The sequence below is a fragment of the Megalobrama amblycephala genome, linkage group LG18 (genome assembly GCF_018812025.1).
Source record: "Megalobrama amblycephala isolate DHTTF-2021 linkage group LG18, ASM1881202v1, whole genome shotgun sequence".
Classification (NCBI taxonomy): Eukaryota; Metazoa; Chordata; class Actinopteri; order Cypriniformes; family Xenocyprididae; genus Megalobrama; species Megalobrama amblycephala.
The window spans coordinates 19,216,547-19,244,224 of record NC_063061.1 but is presented as its reverse complement, the minus strand read 5'-3'; the positions used below and the strand labels follow the sequence as shown (position 1 = coordinate 19,244,224).

Below are 27,678 nucleotides of genomic sequence, written 5' to 3'. Positions count from 1 at the left end.
AGGGGATGCCAGCAGATGGCCCAGAAATGGCCAACCCCCATCGGCCAGAGCATCCAGCCCAGACAGCCAGCAGCGGAATGCCTCGACATGCTTTTGAACAAGCCCAAGTCCAAGCTCTCACTAGAGAAGAACAGTGCAGCTACGTCTGAGTCTGCAGAGATCCTGAGTGTTCTAAAGGAACATGTCCAGAAGAAACCGGACACACCGGACCTCCCTTTTGCCAGCAAGCACACCCGCTTCCCTTTGGACTCTCATCTGTCAAACATGATGACTGCCAAGGGCATCTGCACTTTGAACTTGAAATGGAATGACCGGTGTCTAACCCATTTGTAACCCAGACTAATTAGGGGTTAAATAAATATATTAATATAAATGTATGAGGTTTAGAAAAGTAAATAATTGAAGATTGGCAATATTAATGAATACTTAAGATAAAATAAATTATGTGATAAAAATAATTTGTAATATTTAAACAAATTATAGTTTCATCCAATCAGAGTTCTGTTGCTATGGACCGCCCACTTGCTGACGCGGCAGATTGCGCAAGACCTGAGAAGGGAGAAGACGGGAAAGAAATTTGTTAAATTTAGCTATCAAGAAATTAAAAAATAACTGAGTTAAACTTTGAAAATAGTGTTCAAATCTCTTCAAGTCAGTTGAAAGAGGAGGATATTGAGTGGATTCAGTTGTTATTTTACTCCTGTGACGATCGATGGGTGAATTACATCGTTGTATTACTGGGAAGTGAATATCTGGATGTGGTGAGTTCAATTCATGCATGTATGCTGAGTTTAATGTTTAAATAAGAAAACAAAACTTATTTTGTAAAGAAAACAGTTGTTTATTTTGTTTATTATGGTCATATATGTGATTTATGTTGTATTTTTGTATATTATGATACAAATTCGTAACGTTGTTCATTTGTTCTCATGTGGTGTCGTTCTTTTTCACGTGCACGCTTCACGTGCATGTCGCGGTAATACACACGTGCCTGAAAAGAGATGGATGTTTATTAGCAATGTAATATTGTAAAACATTGAAATTATTACTTTATATGTTAATGTATTGATATCTGGAGATACTTACCTGATGTGATGCTATTGTTGACTAAATGCAGTCATGCATTTCTGACCTTTTAAACAGGTCAGGTTTTTTTTTCCTGAGGGGAGATTGATTTTCTTTGATGGCGAGCCAACCTATTCGGACACTGGAAAAAAGAAGAAGATTCATCCTATAGGACCAGGAGAGTATCGTGATTTCATTTTTTTTCCTTGCTCAAGGTAAAACTATTCCTGCATAGAGACTGTGTTTTCTCCATATGGGACTGAAAACTGTCTGAGATAAATAGAAGAAGGAACTGATATCAGTTATTGAACATTTGGAAATTGAACTGATCGTCGACGTGTGCGTGATATCACAAAATGGTTGTCATTCTATCGTTTTCTATTGTATTCATACTATTCTAGTGTGAAACCAACAGTGATTTGCTCTAAGTGATTTGTGCTTTTATTTCTTTTTGTTGAATTGATGTAACTTACTTTGAATTGTTTTTCATTTATTTTATTGTTTGATTTCAAAAAGGGGAAAGGCCGGCATTTAAGGGAACACTTGTAAAAAAAATCTATATACTTACCTTAATTGTGGTCTCCTGACGTTCCTTCAGCAATTACCCTCTACCTCCATAGTCGAACATACAAATCTTCTGATTTTCTTAATTGGTCCATAAAAGTGAAGAATTAAATTATAAGTAATATAACCCGTTACACATTACTTCTTGGTCCTTCCAGACCTACCGCATGATGTCTACATTGGAGCAAACAACTTGATTCGCCTCAAGGCTCATGTGAACATTATTAACACTCTGAGGTCTGAGGGTATCGCCGGCGATACCACCGTGGTTTTTTCTTATCAGTGTGAAAGAGACTCAAAATACTCCGTCAATGTTGCACATACAATTAAGAGTTATACACCATTTTAATCTGTGGAATATCTTCTTTCATTTGTGTACACTCAGAGTAAAAACAAAATGTTGTGCTTTTTGTAAAATAAAGAAAACTAACATGATGCGTGATCTCTCGTCTCCCTCTGAACGAAGTCTAATCTGATAGTTCTTAGAAAATGAACTGTAACTTAGTGAATACTAATGACAAAAAAATTACACTTATGTCTAAAAAAACGTTAAGATGTCAGGTTTTAAAACATATAAGTCAAATTGAAAACAAACCTTCTGTGTTTATGTAATCTGTATGAAAAGAGAGCCATGTCAGAAGTCAGTGATTCAGCTCATTATCCGCTAATGCGACCACGCCCACGGAGCGAACGCTATTCAGACGCAAATTCAGTCAATACATGCATTCGTCATCTCAATCGTGTATTTATTGTCTTCAAAAGTGTTTTGAATAGCCATATTTAGCGATCTCTTGCCTCTGTTAGTTCCTTGATTGTCACATGATATGCCTCTTCTTTTACTGAGGCATTTGTGGACAAAAGGGGCAGAGCGCCCTCTGGCTCAAGTATGAATTAAAAACACAGCATCCAGCGCTCATAATGATGACAATAAATATAGAATAATAAATATTACTCCTCTGTATAGAAAATTGATATAAACATATGAGAATCCATCAATATTTCTCCAAATGTGTATGCTTTTAAGCATATTAAGACATTATGGTCAATATAAGATTTTAAGAGTCAAAATGTGAAGCTTGAGTCTTAGATCTTTTTAATGATGTATAGTTTGTCAACTGCACATCAACATTTAGGCTCTATAATATAACAAATATAGTAGCCTATATGAAATGCCCTAGAGGTAGGAATGTTCAGACGCTTTGCATCACAGAAATACATTATATTTTAAAGTAGGCCTATATTAAAATAGAAAACCATTATTTGGTTAGAGACTTGAGACTTCTTTTAAAACATTATAATGGCAATGTGTTCAATCTTTTGACTGGTAGTGTAATTTAACATAGGCCTATACAAAATTTTCTTCATATCATGTGCAATAATACGTGCATGCATGAGATCACAAAAATCATGTTTTTTTTTTGTTGTCCTGAGTGGACTTTAATCCTGTTATCAGCATGATCACAGAGGGTTTTTTCATAGCCTACCTGACTGAAAGGCCTCATTAATATGCAAGTCATTTCAGGTCATTATTATTAAATTCTTTTGTCTTCTCAGGTGAGAATCACCCATTATACATGAGGATTCATGCCTCCATGCATACTGTGTTTCTTGACCAAAAGTGTCTTAGAAAATTTAAATCTCTCTATACTTCATTCTGAAGCAAAAACTCTAGTCTACAACCTCCAATACCCAGAATCCTTGTGAACACAGTTTTAATATATTTTTTGGCCTTATTTCAGTGACTTAAGTTTTTTGTTTTTTCAATAACCACGCATAAACGTTATTCCTTCAAAAACACAAACATGTACATACATGTTCCTCACATATTATTGTAGCCTAGTTTGTGCTGAATACAGTGTAATGACACATTTGTCATTAATATGTTTATGAACAACTGAAAAAAGCACAAATGTCAGGGCATGTCAAAACTTATCCAGGGCCCCAAAAATCCTCAGACCCCTGAGGGTTAATGAGCTGGTGTGGGCCCCAATGACTTCACAGCTCCCTGTTGTTCTTGTCAACCCTGAGAACCTTCTTTCAGGCCAGACCATTCCAGAGGTCTGCACCCTGGTCAACGGAAACTGTACCAAACTGTAGTACCAGCTTACACCAAAGGGGTCACTGTTCAGCTCAACCTGTGATGTGGTCAAACCCTAAACCACACACTGGGTTTCTTCCAACCTTCACCTGAATATGTGGAACTTGGACTCACTCTGAAAGCCACATCCCTCACTGAAGTGTCATCCTGTGTAGTCTACATCCTGTTTAACAATTGCACTGCAACGGACATCAGAATTCCCAAGGCTTACCATCTGGGATGGCTAGTGAGTCACGACTTCCATGACACTGAACTCACCTTACCAATCATTGGCTCAATTCCATCTTCAATGATCCCAGAAGGGAGCTCAGACAACACAGTGTTCACAGCACCCTTTAAGATCATCTACATCACTTCTGTCATGCCGACAGCCACAGAACAGGTGTGCCAAACGGAGCTGACAGAGGACCAACATCTTGCAGTATACACAGTCTCTAACCAGCCTGCCTGTAAGACTGGCGAAAGAGCTGCACCTCTGACTGCCAACATGACAAATAACACAACCACAGAGGAGCCATTTCAGGGGTTTAAGAGACACAAGTGCAACAAATTCTGAAAGATGCAGATGCCATAAAGAACAATGCAGACATCAAAAACTGAGACAGGTCCTGTAAAAATTCAAAGCATCATTTGCCAAAAACTCTTTAGGCTGTGGCCTCACTAACCTCCACACGGTGTGTATCCCAAAGCACCCAAATGCTCCTCCCACTTTTGTCAAGCAGTACAAGATTCCCATCACCTTGACAATGGTGCCGAACCAATGTCAATTATGTGGGTATACACATCAGATCACGGGGCATTGAACTGCAGTCCAGTCGCATCCAAGCCATTCAAAACATCAAGCTCCCCACCAATGTCTCAGAGCTGCGCAGTTTTTTAGGTGCGTGCAACTAATCACAGCAGTTCATCGAGGACTACTCGGACATTGCACAACCTCTAACTGCTCTTCTGAAAAAGGACTGCCCATTTGTTTGGACAGAAGCTCAAGCAAATGCCATGAATGAACTGAATGAATGAATGAATGACATTTGTGTACAGTCTGGCTTACCCCGATCCACAAAAGGAGTTCTACTTGGAAGCTGGATTCTCCAACTACTGCCTTATTGCTGGTCTTAACCAACGGTATGTGGTTGATGGCCCTCCAGGGGCGCAACATTGAGGCACGATATGCCCAGATGACACACCAGGTGCGACATTGGATGTAGAGGGACCCCAACAACAACAACGGAATGTCGATGGATGTTCCTACAACCACGAGGGCATCCTAAAAGCAAGTGCAGGTGTGCTATGGCTAAACAATAATAATAAAAATAATATGTTTTATTTGTTTAGCGCTTTCAAGAACCCAAGGATGCTTTACATGAAGTTGCTATATAACATGAATACATGTAAGTATACAGTCAGTATACAACACATAATCAACCAGATGGAACAGACAAAGAAAGTTAATCTACATTAAACTTACAAAAACAAGCATAAAGCTGGAAAATTGGGACAGACAATCAATTAACAAAACATAAAGTGAATAAGTGAGTTTTGAGAGCAGTTTTAAAGGTCTGAAGAGAAGAGACATCACAAAGGTCTTGTGGTAGTTTGTTCCAGAGCTTAGAAGCTACCACCCACACTAGATAGACGGAACTTGGGTACTGCAAGCAAGTTTTCAGAGCTCGATCTCAGAGTACGGGCAGGGAGATAGGGGATAATCAATTTGGAGAGATAGGAAGGTACTAAACCATGACAAACCTTGAAAACTAGAGTAAGAATCTTAAACTGGATGTGGTAACTAACAGGGAGCCAATGTAGTTGCTGTAAGACAGGGGTGATGTGAGCTGATTTTTTGGTTAAAAAAAACGACCAACCTTGCCCACCACAACACTTCAAGTTGGGTCCCCATTCATCGCAATAGGCTGAGGTAGCCGCTATTCTCATAACCCTTCAAATCGCCTTGGCCCATAACATCAGAGAACTCCTCATTTGCACAGACATCACAAGAACACACAACATGATTGTCGTCTGGAAAAAGATGAAAGGACACTCAAAACAACCAGGCCTTGACTTGAATAGACTTGAATGACCAAACTGATGCCCTCGCCAAGACTGGTGCACTACATGGCAATCTATGGTCACCTCCAACCCAGCCATCCACACTCAGCATGGCAGCAGTAACCCACAGCCAGCAAACTCTTCCTGCAACAGTGCCCAACCTCATTGAGATGGACTCTCTGCCTGAGGAACCAAAGGCTAAGGACAATCAGGAACCACCTGCTGCTCAACTATCATGATCCACTTGCCATCTGACCATCATGACCATCCAACGATGTCCACACAGGAACTTCGTTGGCCGAAGGGGGGACTGTAATATCTGGACTGGATCGAGGTTATCAAATCAACTATAAGCCTCAGAAAAGCTTATGGATGTTTGACCTCTTCATGTAAATCACAAACATGGCTCTGGCCCGTCTGCACCTAATTACCCTGTCAGGGTATATTGCCTTGGTAGATCCTAAGCAGAAACATTCTCACAACCTCATGGCTCCTAAAGGGACTTCAAAGAGCTCAGAGAATGCCCCATGCTGGGCACACAAGGGCCATGTGGCAACAAGCATTGTGGAAGACCCAATTCACATAACACACACACACACAATCTGAAATTCCCTGAATTTAACTCATAAGTAAACTATTATATGATTTGTATAATGTATCCCTGTGTGTATGCATGTCCCCATGTTGTAATTAGCCTAGTTATGATTTTTAGTTATTTATCTCGTGATGCTTTAATTAAGGATGTATATTATGTTATGGGAAAAAAAAACATTGTTATTTTTACTATACTTTGGGTAAACTGTACTAATCAGATACCACCATAAACATGCAAATTAGGTTGTAAAAGGGAAACAAAGGAACTCTCTCCCGCTCAAAATACACCCTTGGGATTGGTCAGTTTCCCAAGGATGGTGTGAACTGATTTGTCCTTAAAAGACAATGACATGCCTGCTCTATAGTCTTCTCTTCGTCTTCTCTCATCTTCGTCTCGTCATGTTTGTCTCTCGTCAATCTCATCATGCTCAGATTGCGCTCTTATCTTATTTTCAAGACGACCGCCTTCCGGTAAATGTGCTTTCAAGTTACCTTAGTTCAAACTTCTCACGGAGACACGGAAGAAGCCAACGAACTCCAGCCTACACACAGACTCAATCTCCATACACACATCCATTTGTAACTCAGCACCCAAATTCGTTTTTATCGATCTTTAGATGTGATAAGCTTATATGCCCCTAATAAGGTATTTGTAATTCTTTGCTGGCTCTCAAGGAACTGTTTGTAAGTTTTGTTATTTTTTTGTCTTCTCTCTCTCTCTCTCTCTCTCTCTCTCTCTCTCTCTCTCTCTCTCTCTCTCTTTCTTTCTTTCTTTCTTTCTTTCTTTCTTTACTTTCGTTATCCTGTATATATATGAAGAGTTAATTTGCAAAAACAGATAACTCCATTTTTTTATTGTGCATTCCAAGTAATATCAATCAAACTGCAGTTGAGTTGTTTTGATTAAGTAATAATAACTCCAAAAAATACAGGCAACTTACAAAATTAAAGTTCATTGAAAGTATGTTTTTTATAAATATTAAAAGTTTGTTTCTTAGCAAAAGCAGATAACTCCAACAGTCGCTTTTTGGCAAAAGCAGATAACTCCACATTTCATGTTTCAGAGTTAAAATTAACCAAGTAATTACTTTGTAATTGCATTTAAAACACACATGTGCACACAAACGCACACACACACTGACAGATCAGCACACACATCCAAGCACTGTGCGCACGCACACACACACACCTCATACACACACTAATTGAATAGGACCTCATACACACACATCGGATCGGACCGGACCACACACACACAGATCAGCACAAATGTACACTCACACACACACACGCATCTACGCACATGTGCGTGCACTGACACAGAGACACACACACTCGCAAAAGGATAAACAAGGGTTCAGCATGTAAGACGTGTATGGTGTACAAGGACTTGCATAAGTCGAAATTATAAATCCTTGATCACTTTTAGTCAGCTTTGATGAAACTTCCCTCAGCTAGTGTGTCATTTTGTCATCTGACCTGAATACTGTGCACTGATTCGCTAAAACGGACTTATCGGTTTCTGTACACAAACAACAAGGGCGCTTGTCATTTCTGCAGTAAAATGTGAACTCGCGATTCCTGACAGTGGACAATACCGGCTTTTCTGACAAAACGGATTTATGGTTCGGAATGTACTATGTGTGGAGAATAACACATTTCAGTCAGTTCATTTTTTTTAAAAGTGGTGTTTATCAGTTTTTGCAAATGAACTCTTCATATATTCTTTGCTTAGATTTAGTTGTATGTATTTGTAGTTTCATGTATTAAAATCCATTATATTCAGATTCAGAGTCTTTTTCAAGGATGTTCCTTAAGCACTTTTATTCAGAGAATGTTTGCCAAAGGCAAACTGCAGGAACAGTTTGTATCAAGGGTGAAATGAGAAATGAAAGTCTTTCAAGTCTATTGCCATGAACCAAAATTGACAGAGAAGGCATGTCAAAAAACCCACCACCTATCTCTGTTATGATGGAGGGACCTATACTCATTTTGGTTGGAGAAAACTGGCTCTATCATGTCCTTTGTAGAAAAACTGTGACCTTTGTGCACAGGATGGAAGCATCTTCACCTCACATCGAGGAAAAAAAAATGCCGTTGAACCTGGGTGGATGGAGTCGGATTGTTCTAATGAGTCAGCACAAACAGGGTTGGAAGCACTAGTTACACCTGCCTGAGGGGCACCAAGGAACAACAGTTCTTTCGACCTACCCATTGTGGGTGCTCCATAGTGGCTGGCATTGTTTCCGTATGGATACTTACCTTGCTCTGGAGGTCCTGAATGCATTGCAGTTGTGCAAGGAGGCAATAGACTCCAAATTTCAAGCTTCCAAATTTGACTGTCTCACCCATCATGAACACTTTGAAGCCTGTTTGAGGTTCTCAGAGCTGAATGCGAGTAGGCAGCTTCACTTGGGAAAGACCTTGACAGTGGCCAGGTCCAGAGGGTGTGGGACCTCAGTGGCCTGCTCTTTAGGTCACACCGTGGCCAGGTCACACTGTGATTTTTTTTTTTTTTTCACGTCCGTCTGTTTCTCTCAAAGTTGTTGCTGGAAAAAGTCTTCTACGGTGTCTCCAAATAGGCCCCTTTTTGAAGATGAGGTATTGAGAAAGCGTGCTTTCTCAATATCATCCATCCCTGCAAAGTTAAGCCATGGGTAGCACTCCTGGACCACCAGGGTGGACATTGTCCGACCAATGTCTGCGCCATAACCTTCAATGCACCTAGGGTTAAATTGGTCACCAAGCACAGTTTCTGCATCAGCGCTAGGTCAGGACTATCAATCATGGATGACATGAACATACATGCTTTAGACAAGAATATCGGAGAGTTCCTTGGTACGGTACTTCCCACAACTCTGACAGTTCCTTGTGCACTTCTAGAAACAAAGAACCTGGGGGGAACACGGCTGTGTGTGATACTCTAAGCCCAAAAATCAGTAACCTAATCACAAGAGCTCAGGAGGAATCCACTCAAGCCCAATGCTTGCGGTAGCCCAGGCAAGCACAGTAGCAATCTCAGCATCAGACTCGGTCTGTACAACCACCTGTTGGTGGGGCCCATGTCAGAGGCAAAAACTCACCCTCTGATGCTGCAATTGACAACTTATCCTCATCCAAGAGCACCGAATGAGAAACTCTGTTTCTGATGGAAACTTATCTTTGCGCATGGGAGAGAGAACCGTTGAAATGTGCCGTAGGAATCCAATTAAGCTTCTAAGCAGAGGTTAATGCAAAGAGAATCACAGACACATGTTCTTCTCTCCAAAGAACAAATCTGAATGAGTCAATGCACACTTTTATATCTGTATATCCAGGGGATATAGTGTCACTACATCAACACAACGTCGAAATGAGTGACAGATAGGGCACTTTTTTGACACAGGAGAACAAACCTCATTGGTTATTGCATGTCAAGCAAGCACATTTGAGCTTCCATTTACCTTATTTACTGTGCTCTATTTATGTGCATTGATCAAGATTTATATGTGAATAAATGTATGAATTAAATCATTTTATTGTGGCAAGCAGGGTGGAGCCAAGAGCCATGGAAATGGCGTGAAGCTGGTGATATTTTGGAGCTTTATGTTGAGCATTCATCATATGAAATAAGCACGTCTCTTCAGAAGACTTGGATTAAATTGTTACAAAAGTTAAATTGTCTTTTGGGTACTTTAAACTGAGCAACATAAATCTCAGTTTTCATTAAAATATCCTCATTTGCTTTTTGAAAATTAAATGACATTAGGTTTTCCATGCACAGAGCACACACCTAATTAATCTATGTTGAAATTCAGTGATGAATATTTTCACATCAGCTTGCTTGGAGCTCAAACTTGTCTCCCTGAACACATGTAGTGACTTGAGTCTGCAGCAGGTTGAACCTCTTTAACTGTCTGAGATTTCTCCCTGGGGTCTGTCCCTTTGTTGGTGGCTGGACGACCACTCCTAGCAGCCAGCGCGGTACCCATCAGCTGACCTAGTTCTCCATGAGCTGTTTTAAGTCGATCAGCAGTGACTCATTCTGGAAGACCCCCAACGTTGACCAGGAAAGACTCCAGCCTCCAGAACTCAAAACGGGCTATTGTACGGGGGCCGCAAAGAATGTCGGTGAGCGTCATGACGGATGAAAACAAACTCAGCCACAAGAGAGGGTATTGGGCATCCAAGTTACCGTCAGTCCATGCTGAGAGGTAGGAATGGGTTTAAAAGTATTGATTCTGTCCAGGAGGGCAGAGTGTTCAGAAGATAGACTCCAGGGCATTGTGCTGTCTGGAATGAAATCTCCCGGGACCCGCAGAGTCTGACCGTACACCAACTCTGCCGAGGAAGTTTGTAGATCCTCCTTGGGAGCCGTTCGTAGGCCCAGGAGGACCCAGGGTAGCCGTTCAATCCATCTGTTATCTGCCAGACTGGCTCTCAGTGCAGTTTTGAGAGAGCAATGAAAGCGTTCACACAGCCCATTGGCCTGTGGGTGAAAGGCCGTAGTATGGTGAAGCTGCACACCTAGGATTCAAGCCACCTCCGTCCACAACTCAGATGTGAATTGTTTTGGACAGTTTTTGACATAATATCGATTAGTTGCCCAACATCAGAAATACACAGTCATAAATTGACACAGATCCTTTTGAATTAACTTTGACTTTAATTCCCAAAACATATACATCTCCAGAAACTTGAGAATAATACCCACAATTCCTTTAAGAGAAAGATTGATTTTCACACCCACAAGGTGTAGTTACACATCTACCTGCAAGAGTGATTTGAACTATGCTAACAATCCAAACTTTGAACCCTTGGGGGAAAAAAACAAAAAAACACACATTACCCCCACAGGTAACTAGAGTAAGGGCCATTTCAACATAACAAAATAATAACAGTTTCTGTGGCTGTGTTCATGGCAACCAGTTGGCCATGTCATTCCCCTCTTGGGTGATGACAGCATCACATACATCTTTGAACCACATATTTAAAGGCAAAGGCTCGTAGAGATTCTTCAAGAAAAGTAAGTCAATATTTCTGTAACCCTAAATACTGGCATAATTGATAAACTATGTAGTGATTGTGTTACTATGATTGATTCTGTTTTTAAAGGGATGACATTTAATATAGACCATGAAAACTGATAAAGTAATGTGTGTGATTTACAAACAATATACAGACTTTCATATGGAAATCAAGCTCAGAAAATGCCATCAAATGTGATGTTATAATTAGATTTTTACTGTTTACAACAATACATATACATATTTTTTGTATAATCCTCATAGTACAATGTAGCAATTTATATTATTAATGATGATGACAGGTCTGTTTGTTACTGTTTGCAGGTTTTGTATAGAGCAACCAATGGACAACCTGACTTTCACAAACAGCATTCTCCTCGTGGAGGGACTGAAAGTTACACCTCAGTCTTCCTATCCTATTTTCATCCTGCTTCTCTTGATTTATGTATTTGCAATGGGATGTAACATTGGACTTATAATCCTGATTTCAACTGAAAAGAATCTACATCATCCTATGCATTTTCTGTTCTGTAACCTGCCAGTGAATGATATACTAGGGACTACTGTCATGTTGCCACGCTTGCTGCAGGATATTTTAAGGGAAACCTCAGAGCGCTACATGACATATGTGGAGTGTGTTGTTCAAGCATATTTTGTACACATATTTGCAGCAGCAAGCCACTATGTGCTGATGATCATGGCCTTTGACAGATATGTGGCTATATGCAATCCATTGCGATACTCAGCAATAATGACCAACAAAATGGTAGTTAAACTATCAGTATCCGCCTGGGGGCTGTCAGTATTCATTGTGTCTATTATGTTAGGTCTCACAATACGCCTCTCTCGCTGCAGATCTAAAATTGAAAACCCTTTCTGTGACAATGCCTCACTGTTTAAACTGTCCTGTGAAAATGTAGTCATTAATAATGTGTTTGGAATAATTTATACTGTGATTGTCTTTACCTTCTCACTTGGGTCTGTGTTTATAACTTATACCAAGATTGCTACTGTATGCATAACCAGCAAAAACAAAGCACTCAACAGCAAAGCCATAAAAACATGTAGCACTCATATAGCTGTTTATATAATCATGTTTGTTTCTTGTGCCACTATGGTTTTTCTCCATCGTTTTCCAGAATACTCTGAAAACAGGAAACTAGCTAGTATAATGTTTCATATAGTACCACCAGGACTGAATCCTTTAGTATATGGCTTACAAACCAAAGAAATAAGACAAAAGTTTGTAAAACTTTTGTACAGAAATAAAGTTAATCTAAAGTAATTTAATTATAAAGAAAAAAATCCATTATAAAATGTAATTTTCTCTGCATGAAAATAAGAATATCAATAATATTGTATAAGTGCAACTGTGAAAACGATTTTGCCCATACTATTTCTTCCACAAAATAATTAGGATCAAGAATTATGAACACGTTTTTATCTTTTATAATGATTTTTATAACTTTTAATCAGCCTGGTCTAAAGATGATCTGACCCAAATAGAGGATATGACGAGTGTTGCAGAAAGAAACATTATGTGAATGATTTTTTGTTTTTGATGAAACACAAATTGATGATAAATTATTGCTTCAAATCTGTAAAATCAGCTTGAGTAGTTTGAACTAATTATTGTTTATGATTATGCATGATGTGAATTTTAGTGCCAACTCTACAAAAACTGTAAAGAGTATGCAGTTTTGTTTTTATATTTGATGACTTTATTCAGTTTATTATCGCTTACTTGAATAAGCTAGACATACCTGAAAAATAAAGCACTATTTAGTTTGCTTCTTTTTCTATTGTGTTTATTTGTCCTAATGCTCATCATTTGCATTTCTTCTTATTTCATGGTTTATTTTTTATTTGTTTGTGTAATTGTATATATACACTGAACAAAATTATAAATGCAACACTTTTGTTTTTGCCCCTATTTTTTATGAGCTGAACTCAAAGATCTAAGACTTTTTCTATGTACACAAAAGGCCTATTTCTCTCAAATATTGTTCACAAATCTGTCTAAATCTGTGTTAGTGAGCACTTCTCCTTTGCCGAGATAAGAGACAGCATGTATGGCGTTGTGTAAGTGAGCGGTTTGCTCATGTCAACGTTGTGGATCGAGTGGCCCGTGGTGGTGGGGTTATGGTATGGGCAGGCATATTACTTATGTCGTTCCAAACCTGTAACGGCTGTTTCACACCGCAAGCGTGAGCGGCACATATATTTTCTGGTGTGCATGTTAACCAATGAGTGCATTCACACTGGGAGCAGGAGCGTTGCGTGAGCAGCAGTATGCAGGGTTTTCAGCGCCAAGTCGATTTTTGCTGCACAGCTGATGCTCAATTAAAGTGAAAGCATTTGATGGACAAAATAAATATTTTTTGTTTGAACAGGAATTGGAGTATGTCAGAAAAGAAAATGAAGATGAATGAAAGTATGGTGTATTACAAAAAAAAAAAAGAAGAAAAAAAAAACTAAAGTAAACTAGCCAGAATATATGATATATAAACATTCCTTTAGTTATTACACAGAGAGGTATATAGGCTAACACTACCCAAATCAAACCCAAAAGTTTGCAGTCTTTTTTTTTCTGCCGAGTTTGCTGTCTTGTAAACGTGCACGCGGCAGATGATGTAAACAAAACGTTTACCTCATTTGTGTGTAGCAATATGAAACAAGGCTTTTTTTGTTTGTTTGTTGTTTACCGTTTACATGTGGATGTTGTACACCTCCCCAAAGGGATTACTTAAGGGTAATCCCTTAAGTTAAGGGATACTCTACAATAACCTTCTGCAAAAAATGACCAATTTCTGAATAATTTTGAATAATTAGGATATGCACATATCAATCATCTTCATCTATTTTGTACTTAACAGGCATGACAACTCCTTCATTTGTACAGTGTAAAAACACACCGCTGTTAGTAACTGCTCTTTCACACCTGTACTGTCTACTTCTGTATTTTGCTATTTAACCGTGACTCAAGGAGAAGAGTGGGGCCTGTCTGCAGCGGAATCAGGGGCGTGGCCCAGACTGCTGCTCGCAGAAGAACCGGTCTTGAGAGGGAGGGAGACAATGTTTTCTGGGAGCATAAGTTCGAGGCTTGTGATTACTCGAGTGGATTTTGGAGATGGGAAAGCTGCTTGGAGTGAAGTGTACAGGTTGTAGAGTTGTGGTGCCCCACGGGAAGAACCAGCGCACCTCGATGAAAGCTCCACTGGCGGCAGTGGAACAGAGGAGTGTTGGGCCCAAGGAGGTTTTTCACTTGTCAGGTTGGCCAACACTGTGATCCTCAGATCACCCATGGGATTAGCCAAAGTAGCCCTCTTCTGATTTCCACCAGAAGAGGAGTTAGATTGGGGAATCACCAAAGGGACTTTGCCTCGTTTGAGGGAATGAAGTCTTGATCTCAACACCATGATGGTCATGTTCCCGCAGTGGGAACATGACGCATCCACAAAGGTTGCCTCAGCGTGTTTAACGCCCAAACACAAGAGACAGCGATCATGACCATCAACCGGAGGTAGAAACTGATCGCATCCAGAAACACATGGGCGGAATGTCATCTTGAAAAAGACGTAAACTCACACCCGTGTTGCTCTGTTAATGAATCTGCTCTCTTTTATGTGCTGAAGCACACTGGGGAGATGACCACGGCACACAAACAGGAACAGTGCAAGCCTGTCGTGTGCTCTCACGACCAGCTGTAAAAACAGCTCTTTTAGCGCTCTCTCATAACGCACCAAACCAACTGTGAGAATAGCCTTTGATTAGCTGAGTCACGATCGTCCACTGTAAGTGTTGTCATGCCAACACAAAGAGAGAAGACCTTCTTCAAAAGAGCAGATGACTCGTCTAGAAACTCATCAGAAGATAGACCAGAGATATACAAACATGGCTCCGAAGCGAAATGTGATCTGATGCATCCACCCGCTTCTGTATTATCCCCACGCTGGTGGGGCGTGGGTTGCAAAGTTTGCATGCCAATGTGCATTGGCTCATTTAGTTACACTCAAAGAGTATTGGACTCCCTGGGTGATCCCAATTCGTCGGTCACAACCGACATGACGTAGTAGTGACCGACTAAATGGGAAAACTTGGTTAGCTTAAGTTTTTTCCCAACTTCCCATCCACTATCTGTCCAATAATTTCTGTATAACGGACATGATTGTCATAAGTTGGACTGAACTTTATTTCATTATTTCAGTTTACAACAATAAACAGCATAATGGACTGCTTTTATGCAGCTAAAATTAAAGGTGCCCTTGATTCAAAAATTGAATTTACCTTGGCATAGTTAAATAACAAGAGTTAAGTACATGGAAAAGACATACAGTGAGTCTCAAACTCCATTGTTTCCTCCTTCGTACATAAATCTCATTTGTTTAAAAGACCTCCAAAGAACAGGCGAATCTCAACATAATACCGACTGTTACGTAACAGTCGGGGTGTACGCCCCCAATATTTGCATATGCCAGCCCATGTTCCCAACATTATGAAAGGCATTAGACAAGGGCAGTCATTAACGTCTGGAGCAGCACAGCGAATCATCAGACTAGGTAAGCAAGCAATAACAACAGCGAAAAATGGCAGATGGAGCGATAATAACTGACATGATTCATGATAACATGATATTTTTAGTGATATTTGTAAATTGTCTTTCTAAATGTTTTGTTAGCATGTTGCTAATGTACTGTTAAATGTGGTTAAAGTTACCATAGTTTATTACTGTATTCACGGAGACAAGAGCCGTCGCTATTTTCATTTTTAAACACTTGCAGTCTGTATAATTCATAAACACAACTTCATTCTCTATAAAACTCTCCAACAGTGTGTAATGTTAGCCGTTAGCCACAGAGCACTATCAAACTCATTCATAACCAAATGTAAACATTCATTTATAATGATGACCCAAAATAGGCAGTTAAAAAAAATTAATTAAAAAAATCTATGGGGTATTTTGAGCTGAAACTTCACAGACAACATTCAGGGGACACCTTAGACTTATATAACATCTTTTAAAAAAAGTTCTAGGGCACCTTTAAGTGGCTGACTCTGCAAGCCCTGCACATTCTTTAGTTTTTTTTTTTTTTTTTTTTGAACAAGAACAATGCACAATAAAACATTAACCCTGTATATAACAAGGAGAGATGCATTGCACCAGGTTTTAGCAACTTGCTATTTTCCACCCGTAGTCCCAAGTTACAAATTGTCGTATCCGCTCTTAGGTTATAAATAAAGGGGTAAAATTTGCATAAAATTAATGGCCATCTTGTTAAAATATGAAGTTAAGCATGCAATTAAGAATATTATCTGCTGAGGAAAGTTTAATAAATAAAAAAAAAGTACCACCTAGTCAGACAGGGCTTTTAAACTTCCAAGCAGGGCTCTGCTTCTTTCTAGCAAATATAAAGCTTCCTATTGCTAAATCCATACAATTTAGATGTCTCATAAAAGTGATTTAAAAAGGAAAATTGTCCTCATGTAATTCCAAACCTGCTTGAATTTCTTTCTTCTGTTGAACTCACACACACACACACACACACACACACACACACACACATATATATATACTGTATATATACACATACAGTGCCCTCCATAAGTATTGGGACAGTAAACACAAAATTGCTCTGTTAGCTGTGGTGTCAAGACATCTATAAATATGATTAAAAGATTAATATGAGGCAGAAGTACAAAATACATCACATTTTGTTATTGGCTGTTTCAGCACAAAATGTTTTACCAACTAAGAATAACAGCACTTTTTTAGTTTAGAGGGTTTAACTTAAAGGTCCCGTTCTTCGTGATCCCATGTTTCAAACTTTAGTTAGTGTGTAATGTTGTTGTTAGAGTATAAATAAAATCTGTAAAATTTTAAAGCTCAAAGTTCAATGCCAAGCGAGATATTTTATTTAACAGAAGTCGCCTACATCGAACGGCCAGTTTGGACTACATCCCTCTACTTCCTTCTTTAATGACATCACTAAAACAGTTTTTTGACTAACCTCCGCCCACAGGAATACACAAAAAAGGGGGCGTGGTCTTGTTGCGCTCCCACGGAGAAGAGCAAGAGTTGCGTTTGTAGAGTGTGTTTGTCGCCATGTCGTCGAAACGCTGTTATTTTCATCCCGCAGTCCAATCACCTTTGTTTGGCCTTCCCAGGGACGCTGTACTTAGAGATCAATGGTTACAATTTATGTTTAACTCGGTTCCCGAAAATTATAATCCACATGTAAAACTATGTGCAGCACATTTTGCTGAGGACAGCTTCCTCAATCTCAATCAGTTTAATGCCGGATTCGTACAAAGATTATTCTTGAAAGATGGAGCAGAAGCTGCTGTCGAATCACAACACAGGAACCGCTGGCACAATCAGAACTCGTTACGTATTTCTGAAGGAGGGACTTCATAGAACAAGGAAGTCATCAGCCCGTTTTTATGACAGTGGAAACAGCGGTATACAGATAAGTAAATTATGTGAAAAATACTGTGTTTTTTTACACGCGAAACATGAACACATGTTATATTGCACACTATAAACACAATCAAAGCTTCAAAAAACCACAAAAAACGGGACCTTTAAAAGTAAACGTAAATGTGTAAAAACTAATATTTAATCTTAAATCCCTTGCAAGCAATCACAGGAGTGAGTCTGTGACCCATAGACATCACCGTACTCTTGGTTTGACACTTTGAAATGCTTTTCCAGGTCTTTAATGCAGCCATTTTCAATGGTTGCCTGTTTTGAGGAGTTTCTGACTTTAGTCTCCTCTTCAGCTGGTGAAATGCACATTAAATAGGATTTAAATCTGGAGATTGACTTGGAATGTCTAGTTTGGAATGTCCTGAAAAAGATTGATACCACTGGCAAGCTTTAGCAACCAAAAATGACCAGGGGTGCATTTCCCAAAGCGAACTATGGTCGCAAGTTCCGTCGTTACCAATAGAGTTCAATGGGACTTACGACCATGGTTCACCAACGATGCTTTCGGGAAACTCACCCCTGGTCAGCTGAGAAAATCAACAGCAGTTGATGATAGACAAATGACAAGGGCTGTGAAAAAAACTCTAAAATAAGTGTCAGGAAAACCCCCAGCAACCTCCAGAAAGCTGGGGTGATGGTCTCACAATCTGCTGTTCGCAGGAGACTTCACCAACAGAATTACAGAGGCTACACAGCAAGATCAAACATCTGATTAGTACTACCAAAAATAGGAAAGCCATTTTGAATTTGCAAAAAACACACAGAGATGAGGCAGTAGAGTTTTAGAACAGATTTTTCTGGACAGATGAGACAAAGATTAACGTTTATCAAAGTGGGAAAGCAAAAGTGTGGAGAAAAAAAGAATAACAACCTCATCTGTAATCTGGAGATCTCATCATGTCTGTATATATACTGACATAGCATTTAAGCCCACTGATGTCCACCAGACATTTCTCAAAATATTATTTTATGTTCCACAGAATAAAGTCATACAGTTTTTGAACAACATGAAAGTGAATAAATGACGAGAGAATAAAAATTTGGGGGTGAACAGAATGCTAAAATATAACATAATACTTGTAGATACATTATCACGCATACAATTACATACAGTGTAATATGCATTATATGCATACAATGACTATGATCATGACAAAAAAAGGGTTATCAACCAGTTTTCCCCTGTGGGATGATGGCAACGTCACAGAAACACCTTGAAACAAAATAAAAGCTAAGGGCAAGTAAACATTTTTTCACTGAACGTCTAGCAACTTGACTGTCATCTATCTTGATAACAGCGTGTTGAGTAAGTGTTGTTTTAGACAAATAATTTATGCTATGCATAACTTTGTAGCAAAAACAGCTTCCAGGTTCTTTGGTTTTTCAATTTACCATGTAGTGATAGAAGAGTTGATCATGCTGATGGTGTGCTGCACTATGAAAATGTTCAGATGATAAGCTATGCATTTTTTAACCATTTGGGCAATATGCATTTAATATACTATCAAACAATCATACATTTCTTGAAATAGTGTACTTTAATGTACTTTTGTACTCTTTAATGTTATTAATGACAATGACAAGTCTGTTACTCCATACAATGGATTGTGCAGGGCAGCCAATGGACAACCTGACGTTCACAAACAGCATTCTCCTCGTGGAGGGACTCAAAGTTACATCTCAATCTTCCTATCCTGTTTTCATGCTCCTTCTTTTGGTTTATGTCTTTATTATGGTCTCCAACATTGGACTTGTAATTCTGATTTCAACACAGAAGAATCTTCATCATCCAATGCATTTCCTGTTCTGTAACTTGCCACTGAATGATATATTAGGGACCACTGTCATTTTGCCACGCTTAATGCAAGACATTTTAAGGGAAACATCACAGCGCTATATCACATATGTGGAGTGTGTTATTCAAGCTTATTTTGTGCATATATTTGCAGTAGCATGCCACTATGTGCTGATGATCATGGCCTTTGACAGATATGTGGCTATATGTAATCCACTGCGATACTCAGCTATAATGACCAATAAAATGGTAATTAAACTATCAGCATCAGCCTGGGCACTGTCAGTATTCATGGTGTCAGTTCTGTTGGGTCTCACTATACGCCTGTCTCGCTGCAGGTCTAACATTGAAAACCCTTTCTGTGACAATGCCTCACTGTTTAAATTGTCCTGTGAAAATGTAGTCATTAATAATGTCTTTGGAATGGTTTACACTGTGATTGTCTTTACCTTCTCACTTGGGTCTGTTTTTATAACATATAGCAAAATTGCTACTGTATGCATAACCAGCAAAAACAAATCACTCAACAGCAAAGCCATAAAAACATGTAGCACTCACATAGCTGTTTATATAATCATGTTTGTTTCTTGTGCCAGTTTTATTTTTCTCCACCGTTTTCCAGAATACTCTGACAGCAGGAAACTAGCTAGTATAATGTTCCATATTGTACCACCCGGACTAAATCCTTTAGTATATGGTTTACAAACCAAAGAAATAAGACAAAAGTTTGTAAAATTTTGGTGTAGGAAAAAGGTGAATCCTTAGTTTAATGTTTGTTTGTTTGTTTTTTACAATATAATAACTAATAATATAAGTTAATACACCATACTGTATTGTATAATTTTAAAAATACACATGTATCTTTTTCACTTGAAAAAAAAAAAAATATATATATATATATATATATATTGGGAGGCATTTTATGCATGCTATTCTTATCCTTGATTGTCAGTGAGAATATTGGAAAAAACTGTAGCACGTATTTTATGTTAATTTCTAAGTATTTCTTACCTTTTATCATGCATCTAATTTGGTGATAGAAAATAAGCAGTCGTATTTGAACTAGGGGGTCATGTAAACTGTAGCAAATTGGGGAGATATAAATGTAACCATAAGACAATTACCGGAAAGGTACCAGTTGTGGGTATCATAGTAAAAGGCAAGTGAAGTGTCTAAAAACTATTCACTCATGTCTGAAACCTAACAGTTGCTTCATTTCTATGACTTCATTTCTTTAAAATATGTGCTGTAAGTATAAGTAACATCTGAACTATACAAATATATTATAGTCCTTTTAGTAGCTTTTAGAGCAATATTTAAACAGTAAACTATTGACTCTTGTCTCAATGTATGCCAGTGCGGTTTTATTGTCTTTACTTGTTAAACAAGCATTACACTAGTGATTGCAGTAGGGTCATTACATGTCAAATCATCTAAATTTCCCCAGCTACATTTTTATTTTAAACAGTTATTGAAGAAGTCTGTTCAATCACTGTTCAAAACTGTCTCCCTACTTTACACAGATTCGCAACATTAAGCTTATAAAAAATATTTATAATTTGAGCTGTCAGGTCTGATTTCATGGTAAATGTCAGTTTGACGCAATTAATTTTTGTGTGTTTAAAATAACTTAAGAAAGATGGCAGAATCATTATTGTATTTTTACAGAGATTAGTAGATTGCATTTCAATTATTTCAAAGGTTCTTACAGCCTAAAGAGCAAAAGAACCAAAAACCAGAAAGACACTGACCAAACAAATAAATATAAAAAAACAACAAGATTAAAATGACAAACTATGCATGTTTTCCCCACAAAATTTGCATTTCGTTATCTATGGAAAGCATGCTCTCTTTCTCCCGTTCTCTCTTCCATGCAAACACACACATATACAATGCAGATACACACTGACAGAAATATTCACACGCACAGAAACTTGTCAGTGCTGCCCTGCGACTTTATCAATAAAATAGTTTCACATCTGCAAAACCTCATAACATTTATCAGTATCAAGGTAGTAATGTCACTGTTTTTACAGCTTTACTATTAGTAGAGATGCTGATGTTGGACAGTTTAGAGATACACAGACTTAGGTAATACACATGCTTAATCTCTCTCTCTCTCTCTCTCTCTCTCTCTCTCTCTCTGAGTCTGAGAGGGTTGGGTGTCCGAGGGTTCCCACGTGGAGAGGGCGACTTTTTGGTTTTTTCTATTACTATTCTTTCGTTTTTCTACTAAAACTAAATTATTATTTTGTAAAGGAGATTATAGTTTATTTTTGAGTGTATTTGTGTTTTGTTTGGGATCGGGATGGCGTCCCTCTCCATGAGGGTGACGCCACCTGTGTCCCTCCGTCATGGCGTCAGGTGTGTTCCTGCGTCAGGTGTGGCGGTGGAGGATGTGTTGGTCGCGGTAGGAGAGGAGATTGGATATGAGAATATTACATCTGCGTCTCGTATGAATAAAGCGGTGGTGGTGTTTGTGAAGGAGGAGGTGCACGTAGGCCGGTTGATTACAAACGGGATTGTGGTAAGTGGAGAATTTATTATTGTTTCACCGCTTGTTGCTCCAACCAAAAAAGTAACCGTGTCAAACGTGCCTCCATTCATTCCCAACGAGGAGATTGAGCGTGGACTTTCGCGCTACGGGAAATTCGCTAGTGCAATGAAAGCGCTTCCACTCGGCTGTAAGAATGAGTCGTTAAAACATGTAATGTCTTTCAGAAGACAAGTGTTCATGTTCCTAAACGAGCCGAGTATTGACGTGTCGTTTAGGGTGATGCATGAGGGGAAGGCTTACATGATTTATGCCAACACAGGGAGTATGAAGTGTTTTGTATGTGGGGATGTTAGCCATAAGCGATTAATGTGCCCACATAAGGTTGGTGTTAGCGGGGAGAACGCGTCCGAGAACGCCGGGCCGAGTGCCGCGGGCGTTGGGGAGAACGCGTCAGAGAACGCCGGGCCGAGTGCCGCGGGCGTTGGGGAGAACGCGTCAGAGAACGCCGGGCCGAGTGCCGCGGGCGGCGGGGAGAACGCGATAGAGAGCGCGCTGCCTTCAGCTGTGGAGGAGCGGGAGGATCACAGTGGAAAACAGGCAGAAAGCGTAATTAATGACAGTCATACTGAGGAAGCTGGTGCTGAACCAGAAGCAGGTGAAAACAGTGTAACGAAAAACGATGTGAGTGAACGTGGAGATACTAAAATGGAAAGTGTTGATCTATCAAAGAGTCAAGAAAACTGTGAGACAGAAATGAAAGATGATGATACTTTTTCTGAGGTTTCTGATGTGGGCTCGCAGATAGAAAGGGACATGTACACTCTAAAAGAAATAAATGATTTTCTAGACATGACTTTTGGCAAGGCTTTCGATGTCACTGATTTTTTCCCAGACCCTGAGAAGTTCATAGCGTCGGTACTGTTATTTCAGAGAACGGTTAGTTATGAGGCTTTAGACAAGAAAAAGAGGTTTAGACTGAAGAAAATGGTAACAAAATTGAGAAAAGATAAAGTTGTTTCCCAAAGACACCAAAATGTTTAAATATCACGTGGTGAACTTTACTTTTTACTGTCTCTTTCTGTCTCTGTCCTCTTTATTTTTATATTCCTACATGGATGTTTTAAGGGTGGGATCTCTAAATATAAACGGTGGACGAGACCGGGGAAAACTAGGAATGGTTTCTGAGTTTATTAAAATTAAAAAGGTTAACGTTTCTTTTTTACAAGAAACCCACACTAACAAGGACAATGAAATTGAGTGGGGAATGTGGTGGGAAGGCAAGTTTGTTTTAAGCCATGGCACAAACAACAGTGCAGGAGTTGCCATTTTATTCTCTTCCAACATGAATATCAACATTTTAAATATAGACAAGATTGTTGAAGGCAGATTGTTACTAACAGAAATTGAATATGAAGAAACTGTGTTTGTGCTGGTAAATATATATGCTCCCAATAACGGTCCAGAACGCAAGGATCTGTTTAGGAAATTAAGAGATGCTGTCCAGAAGTATGATGAGAGTGTGTGTCTGGTAATTGGTGGTGATTGGAATTGCACAACTGATTTTATTGTAGACCGAAATGGTGAAGAGCCTCACAGTCAATCTGCTGCTACCCTGTTAAGTTTTATTCATGAATTTCAGCTAATAGATGTGTGGAGAACAAGAAACACGGGTGTGAGACAATACACATGGCTGAAAGTGTGTGATGATAGAGTCTCTGGAGCAAGATTAGACCGGTTTTATTTGAACGAAATGTGGAGTAATAGAGTTATTGATGCTTCTATTTCTCCCAATGGTTTTTCAGATCACCACATGATTACTTTGGTTTTAAACATAAAGAAGACACAAAAGTGTAATTATTACTGGCTTTTAAATGTTAAGTTTTTAAATGATGTATTATTTTGTGAAAGTTTTAAAGTGTTTTGGAGCAACTGGAAGTTGAAAAAGTCTTCATTTGAAAGTCTGTGTCAGTGGTGGGATGTGGGAAAGGTGAACATAAGACTTTTCTGTCAGAATTATGCTTCCCAAACATCAACTATAGTGAAAAACACAGTAAGGACTTTACAGAAGGACATTGAGTCGATGGAAAGAAATCTTGTATCCAGTAGTGAAGCTGTGCATTGCGATGTTTTAAAAAAGAAAAAACAAGAACTGAACTCTTATTTGCAGGAGCAGGCAAAGGGAGCGTTGATAAGAGCTAGATTCTGCTCTGTCAAGGACATGGACGCTCCAAGTGCTTTCTTTTTTAATTTAGAGAGAAAAAGTGTCCATCAGAAGCAAATGTGTCATCTCCGTCGGCAAGATGGATCGGTGACTTCAAATCCAGCTGAAATGAGGAAGCTAGCGAGAGACTTCTATAAGCAGCTGTTCAGCGCTGAGAGCTGTGATGCTGCAAGCGTTGAGGATCTGCTGGAGGAACTGCCTCAGCTCGAGCACCAGCAGAAAGAGGCACTGGACACTTTAATCTCTTTTAAAGAACTCACGGAAGCAGTGCATCAGCTACACACTGGCCGTTCTCCAGGGATTGATGGCTTATCTGTGGATTTTTATCAGCAATTCTGGGATATAATAGGACCAGATTTTTATGAAGTATTGTTGGACTGCATCAAGAACAAAACACTTCCCACAAGCTGTCGACGAGCCGTCCTGTCTCTCCTTCCAAAGAAGGGGGACTTGGGATTTTTAAAGAACTGGAGACCTGTATCCTTACTGTGTTCGGACTACAAAATATTCTCCAAATGCTTATCAAACAGGCTGAAAAATGTTTTAGACCAGTTGATTCACAAGGACCAGTCATACTGCATTCCTGAAAGATCAATTACGGACAACCTGTTTTTATTAAGAGACATGATCGACATTAATCAGTTTTATCATGGAAATCTGGGGTTTTTATCGTTAGATCAAGAAAAAGCTTTTGATCGAGTTGATCATGAATATCTTTTTAAGGTTTTAAAGTGTTTTGGATTTGGTGACAGTTTTATATCTTACATTAATTTGCTGTATTTTAATGTGTCTGTGCTGGTGAAAGCAGGAGGTGGTTTGAGTGAGCCGATCCTGGTGTCCAGAGGCATCCGGCAGGGATGTCCACTGTCTGGACAACTATACAACCTGGTCATAGAACCTTTGTTGTGCAGGTTGAGGAAGAATCTTAATGGAATAGCAATTCCTAATTCACAGGACAAGTTTAAGTTATTTTTATCAGCATATGCAGATGACATTACTGTTTTTATTTCAAATCAGGATGACATCACAATTTTAAATCAAACTCTTGGTTTGTATGAAAGAGCTTCCTCTGCAAGAGTCAATTGGTCCAAAAGTGAAGGTTTTATTGTTGGTGGGTGGGAAGGCACAGGTTTTCCTCAACTCCCGGGTGTGTTACGCTGGAGACAAGATGGGTTTAAAGTTTTAGGTGTTTTTTTAGGTAATGAACAGTTTCAGAAGAAAAATTGGGAGGGTCTGCTGGAAAAGGTGTCTGCCAAACTGACAAAGTGGAAGTGGCTGTTGCCACAACTGTCTTACAGGGGGAGAGTCCTGGTGATCAACAACCTCGCTGCATCGATGCTGTGGCACAGGACTGCAGTCATGGAGCCACCTGAAGAACTCATTTTAAACATTCAAAGGACACTGGTCAACTTCTTCTGGAGTGGACAGCACTGGATCCGTGCAGCTGCCCTGTATATTCCAGTCCAGGAGGGTGGGCAAGGCTTGGTGGATTTGAGGAGTCGGATCCGAGCCTTCAGATTACAGTCTGTGCAGAGACTTCTTTATAAAGATGTGACATGGGCCAAAACAGCAAGTGCTTTGCTGAAGCAGGCAGGAGGACTTGGTCTAGACAAACATTTGTTTTTAATGAAATTAGAGGAAATAAGCCTGTCAGAGCTTCCACCGTTTTATAAGTTTATGCTGCAGACATGGAGAACTGTTTTTAAAGTGAAACGAGACATAGATGAGCAAGAACACTGGACTCCAGAGGAACCGTTGTTTTTTAATCCGTTGATCCAGACCCGATTGCTCTCCTCCGTGACTGTGCGGAGAGGCTTAATAAGGAATGGCATCTACAAACTTGGACATCTTCTTGATGAGAGGGGCTGGAAATCTACTGAAGAACTCCAAGAGTTGACGGGTTTAAGGTCCTTGCGTCTTGTTTTTAAACTGAAAGAAGAGATCTCCAATGCGCTACCAAGTGGCTGCAGGTCTTGGATTGCACGGAGACAAACACTGGACATGAGAAATAACCAAGACTTCCCAGACATTAAGATCTCACCTATCATAAATGAGGAAGATGGTGAAATTGCGGACTCGATTTTATCTTTCACGACCCCCCAGCTTGATCTTTTTAAAGATGCGTCTAAGAAAGCCTTATATTGCACTTCAGTGAAAATGACACACCAGGAATCACTAAAAGGAATAAAAGCATCTAAATGGCCTGAACTGCTACAGCCAGACTTCCTGGTGCGGGACAGGTGGAGGACGCTGTACAAACCCCCGGTGGAGAAGAGAACGGCAGACCTCCAGTGGAGGATCATCCACGGGGCCATCGCTACGGACCGGCATGTGGCGCACCTCAATCCAGCAGTAGGGGGGGAATGTCGGTTCTGTGGGATTGAGGAAAACCTGGAGCATTTGTTTTTAAAGTGTAACAGATTACAAGGTCTTTTTAATTTGCTTGAGATTTGTTTTAGAAGATTCAATGAGGATTTTTCTGAAGTAGTTTTTATTGGGGGTCTGAAATACAGTTTTTTAATGAGAAGGAAAATGGTTTTACTAAATTATTTGATAGGAACTGCCAAACTGGCAATCTGGAAAACCAGAAAAAACAAAGGTTTGCAACTCTCTACAATAGATCCTGAGATGATGTTTCGGCATCTGGTGCAAGGAAGGCTGAAACTTGAATTTGCATATTACAAACTTACTAATAATTTGGTGTGGTTTTGCGATGTTTGGTGTTTTAATGAGGTGCTATGTACAGTTCAGGATGATCAGCTTGTTGTAAATTTTTAGGAATTTTTTCTTTTTTCAGTAATGTGATGTAAGGTGTAATGGAAAAATAAAGTGCTTAAACCTCTCTCTCTCTCTCTCTCTCTCTCATAACATCATAAGTCAGCATATCAACTGCTGAAGCCTCTGTTACTAGCTCTAAAAAAATGATGTTCCCTTTCGTGGGAACTATCGACGCTGCGTGGTAACGCATTGGGAACCTTCTGCGTGATGTCGTCACTGAAGAACTCATGTATCTAACCAATCACGTAGCGAGACGTCAGAGACGGGTGACATCACGGACCAGGAAACTATAAAGCATACCTGGATGCAGAGCACGCTAGCTTCTGTGTCTTCAGCAAAGCGCTCTATGTTATCTTGTGTGTCTTATTTGGAGTTGTTTGTCTCCTTATCATTCAGAAAGACAAATCTCTTCGTCTGAGGACAAGAGTTGCAGTACACCACACACACACATATATCGGGCACTCTTCGAGGAGGGTGCCTCGGCGAGCATTCCTCGCGGGTCGGGTCCTGCTGCTGCTGAGGCGCAGCGC

General features: G+C 39.5%; 2 protein-coding genes and 1 long non-coding RNA gene across 3 annotated transcripts; all 3 read left to right on the top strand.

The window, feature by feature from the left end:
* Nucleotides 1–328: 328 nt before the first annotated feature.
* Nucleotides 329–1,638, top strand: LOC125252860. Its single transcript, XR_007181294.1, has 2 exons — nt 329–761; nt 1,144–1,638. It is a non-coding gene; the product is annotated as an uncharacterized LOC125252860 (long non-coding RNA).
* Nucleotides 1,639–7,258: 5,620 nt separating this feature from the next.
* LOC125253324 (olfactory receptor 146-like) lies at nt 7,259–13,160 on the top strand. Its single transcript, XM_048167251.1, has one exon. It carries the CDS (start codon nt 11,660–11,662, stop codon nt 12,653–12,655), a length of 996 nt encoding a protein of 331 aa, XP_048023208.1. The 5' UTR covers nt 7,259–11,659; the 3' UTR covers nt 12,656–13,160.
* Nucleotides 13,161–18,530: 5,370 nt separating this feature from the next.
* On the top strand, nt 18,531–21,169 carry LOC125252801 (olfactory receptor 146-like). Its single transcript, XM_048166385.1, has 2 exons — nt 18,531–19,163; nt 19,471–21,169. The coding sequence occupies exon 2, from the start codon at nt 19,479–19,481 to the stop codon at nt 20,415–20,417; it is 939 nt and encodes a 312-aa protein (XP_048022342.1). The 5' UTR covers nt 18,531–19,163; nt 19,471–19,478; the 3' UTR covers nt 20,418–21,169.
* Nucleotides 21,170–27,678: the final 6,509 nt, after the last annotated feature.

Bases quoted from the DNA above. Each gene is read 5' to 3' on its own strand.
- LOC125253324 (XM_048167251.1), top strand. From the start codon at position 11,660: ATGATGATGACAGGTCTGTTTGTTACTGTTTGCAGGTTTTGTATAGAG.
- LOC125252801 (XM_048166385.1), top strand. From the start codon at position 19,479: ATGGACAACCTGACGTTCACAAACAGCATTCTCCTCGTGGAGGGACTC.